At 43.0% G+C, this 2782-nt stretch overlaps 1 protein-coding gene across 1 annotated transcript in view; it reads right to left on the reverse strand.

Moving 5' to 3' along the window:
* LOC109964712 (zinc finger protein 646-like) overlaps positions 1–2782 on the reverse strand; it is a 17840-nt gene that overhangs the window by 12472 nt on the left and 2586 nt on the right. Inside the window, exons 2-3 of the mRNA XM_020608221.1 lie at positions 1722–1975; positions 1299–1545 (exon numbers count right to left, since the gene is read on the reverse strand). Coding sequence (XP_020463877.1) covers positions 1299–1545; positions 1722–1975 — 501 coding nt within the window. The remainder of the gene's footprint in view (positions 1–1298; positions 1546–1721; positions 1976–2782) is intronic.

Consider the following 2782-nt stretch of genomic DNA (forward strand, 5'->3'; position numbering starts at 1 on the left):
GCAAACAAAGGTTTCTGTGACAATTATTAACACTGATTTTCTCAGGTGTTCAAATACTTATGTTCAGCAGTGCAAGACAAATAAATTCTTTAAAAATCATACAATGTGATTTCCTGAATTTTTTTTTTTATTCTGTCTCTCAGAGTGGGAATGCACCTACAATGTGAATTTCAGACCCCTCCATGATTTCTAAGCGGGAGAACTTGAAAAATCACAGGGTGTTCAAATACTTCTGTTCCTCACTGTATGTTACTCGTGGTTCTTATTGTGCTCAGAGACTACCCACCTCAAAGTAGGAGCTAAAAAAGTCCCTCAAAACGGCGTTCTAGGAATTATGATTATTTTCAGTTCCTGCAGTGTGGACACATAAAAAATAGGGTACTTTGTCAAACGTTCTTTGAACTATGAAATGTTGGGGGTGGGGAGAACTGTACATTGTGTAAGCCCACATTCAGACGATGTGAAAAAACAAAGCCCTCTCCATTCATTTCTATGGGGCATTGCGTTTACCGCAGCCGGCACCATCACAGGGGGCTTCGGCAAAACGACGTAACCACGTGCGTTGAAAAGATTGGATCTGGTTCGACTTTTACTGCACCGGACGGTGCCATCATCCGGCAAAGGTGCTGCATTGGCCAATCACACAGAGGAGATGATCGGGACATGGACGCCCACAGGAAGAAGAATCTTTTCCTTACCTTGTTAGCATGAGCATTCACTACAATTCACTTTCATACCTTGGCCACAGTTAACGAACCATAACGACATGCCATGTGTTTTTGTTAGTCTGAGCACCAGATGTTAAACTTTGTATTTGTTTTTTTAAACAATCCAGACACACTTGTGGTAGAAATTGGTGCTAAGGTAGAGAAGGCTATGTCAGCAGCATGGCTAACCGGAATACAACAGAAAGTCTGAAACATAAATGAAGCTACTTGCATCAACTTGTCACAACGTGGCCATATCGTACACACAACACTCTTCCTGCAACCCCTCACCCCCTGACCAATGCAGCCCCTTGCATAAAAACACAGCCGGGAGTTGCGTTTTAAGTGGACTCATTCTGAACGCAGCGCAATACTGTAAACAAATTATATCTACAAATGTACATGTATATCTGAGAGAGGCTGTCCTGACTGCTATGTATAAATCCTTTAGAGTCCCTTGTGTTCACTTAAATTAGAAGTGCAACTCTGCATACGGAAATACACAGTTCACTACACATGCTACAGCTGTGTTGTTGCCTACAAACCCAGTGAACAGCACAACTGTCACTGCAGCTCCACACACAGACCCACCTGGTTGGATGCAGCAGCACTGCACCGGTGCTGGGCCAGTTCCAGCATGGTCCTGTAGCTCTTGCAGCAGGAGGGACAGTCAAAGCGGTTGGGCCCATCATCGTGGATCCTCTGGTGGTTCCGCAGGTACCGGGCTAAGCGGAAGGCTTTCCCACACAGGTCACACATGTAGCGCTTCTGACCATGGATTCGCATATGGTTTCGCAAAGACATGTAGTTGGTGTAGGGCTTGCTGCAGAAATCACACCTGAGTTTAGGAGACAAAAAAGGTGTGGGGATGAGTGGTGGAAAGGTGCTTAAAACACTCGTGGCCTTTAACTGATGCTGCATCTTCACACGCAGATACACTGAGTGAGCTATGAGTGAAATTCCTGGAAGGCAGAAGACTTCTATTCATTTATATAATAAGCCTTCAATCCGTACCTGAAGTCTCCAGTCTTGTGAGTGAGCTTGTGGTTTAGCAGGGAACTAGCATGCTTGTAGGCACAGTTGCACAGGTCACAGACGTACGGCCTCTCGTCTGACTCCACATCATCTGACACTGTTGTCGTGGGCATTGGTGCTCGGGACTCCATTGAGAGACTGGAGCTGGAGAGCGACGCTGAGGAGAGACTGGAAGTGGAGAGGGCTGCTGAGGACGACGGCAGCTGATCGCACCAGCTGATGGTTGAACTCGGCTGTGACAGAAGAGACAATATATCAACAAATCACTGATATATACAAACATGCATATGATACTTCATTACTGATTAATTTATCATTTGTTTAATAAACGACGTTTTATTTTGAAAAATGCTAGCGATTTATAATTTTGCCCAACTTCATTTAAACATTTCTCAGTATAACATAGTCAAGCATATGCACGTGTATGTGCATCCAAACTGCAAAGCATGGCATCAGCCTGTGTTATGTAAATGACAAGGACACACCGTTCCATCAAGCTCTGTGTTGTTGTGTTGCAGGTGACAAAATTCCAATCAAGGAATAAAATGTGGCTCATGGTTAACATTTATTCGAAAGAAAGCACTTTCCAGCTGTATTGAGAGAAAACCATCTGCAAGTGCAAGGGTCACACTTCTACAAAGGCTTAAAACCACTGTATTACAATATGTTATGATGCAGAACTCCAGTTAGTAACAATAACTTCAGTCAGTAACAATTTATATTCAGTAGGAATGGAGGCCGTCCTGTGTTTATCACAAAGGTTTCAGATTTGCTCAGCCTCACGTTATATTTTTTTTAAATCACAAACACAAGGTAAATCTCATGAAAATAAAAGTTGTCTCAAAAGTTTTTTTTATGGTCATTGTAATTTCTGCAGCAGAAACACTGCATTATTATTACTTGTATCGTTTCTTGGTATCGCTGAGTAGTGCAACGTCTGAAAAAAAGCGGTATCAGTGCATCCCTAGTTACAGGCATTCACTTGTTCAAAATTCAAAAACCTGGATCAGCAACAGGTGCTGCTGATTGTGAATGACACC

This window comes from Monopterus albus, unplaced genomic scaffold (genome assembly GCF_001952655.1).
Source record: "Monopterus albus unplaced genomic scaffold, M_albus_1.0 scaffold92.1, whole genome shotgun sequence".
In the NCBI taxonomy this organism is placed as follows: Eukaryota; Metazoa; Chordata; class Actinopteri; order Synbranchiformes; family Synbranchidae; genus Monopterus; species Monopterus albus.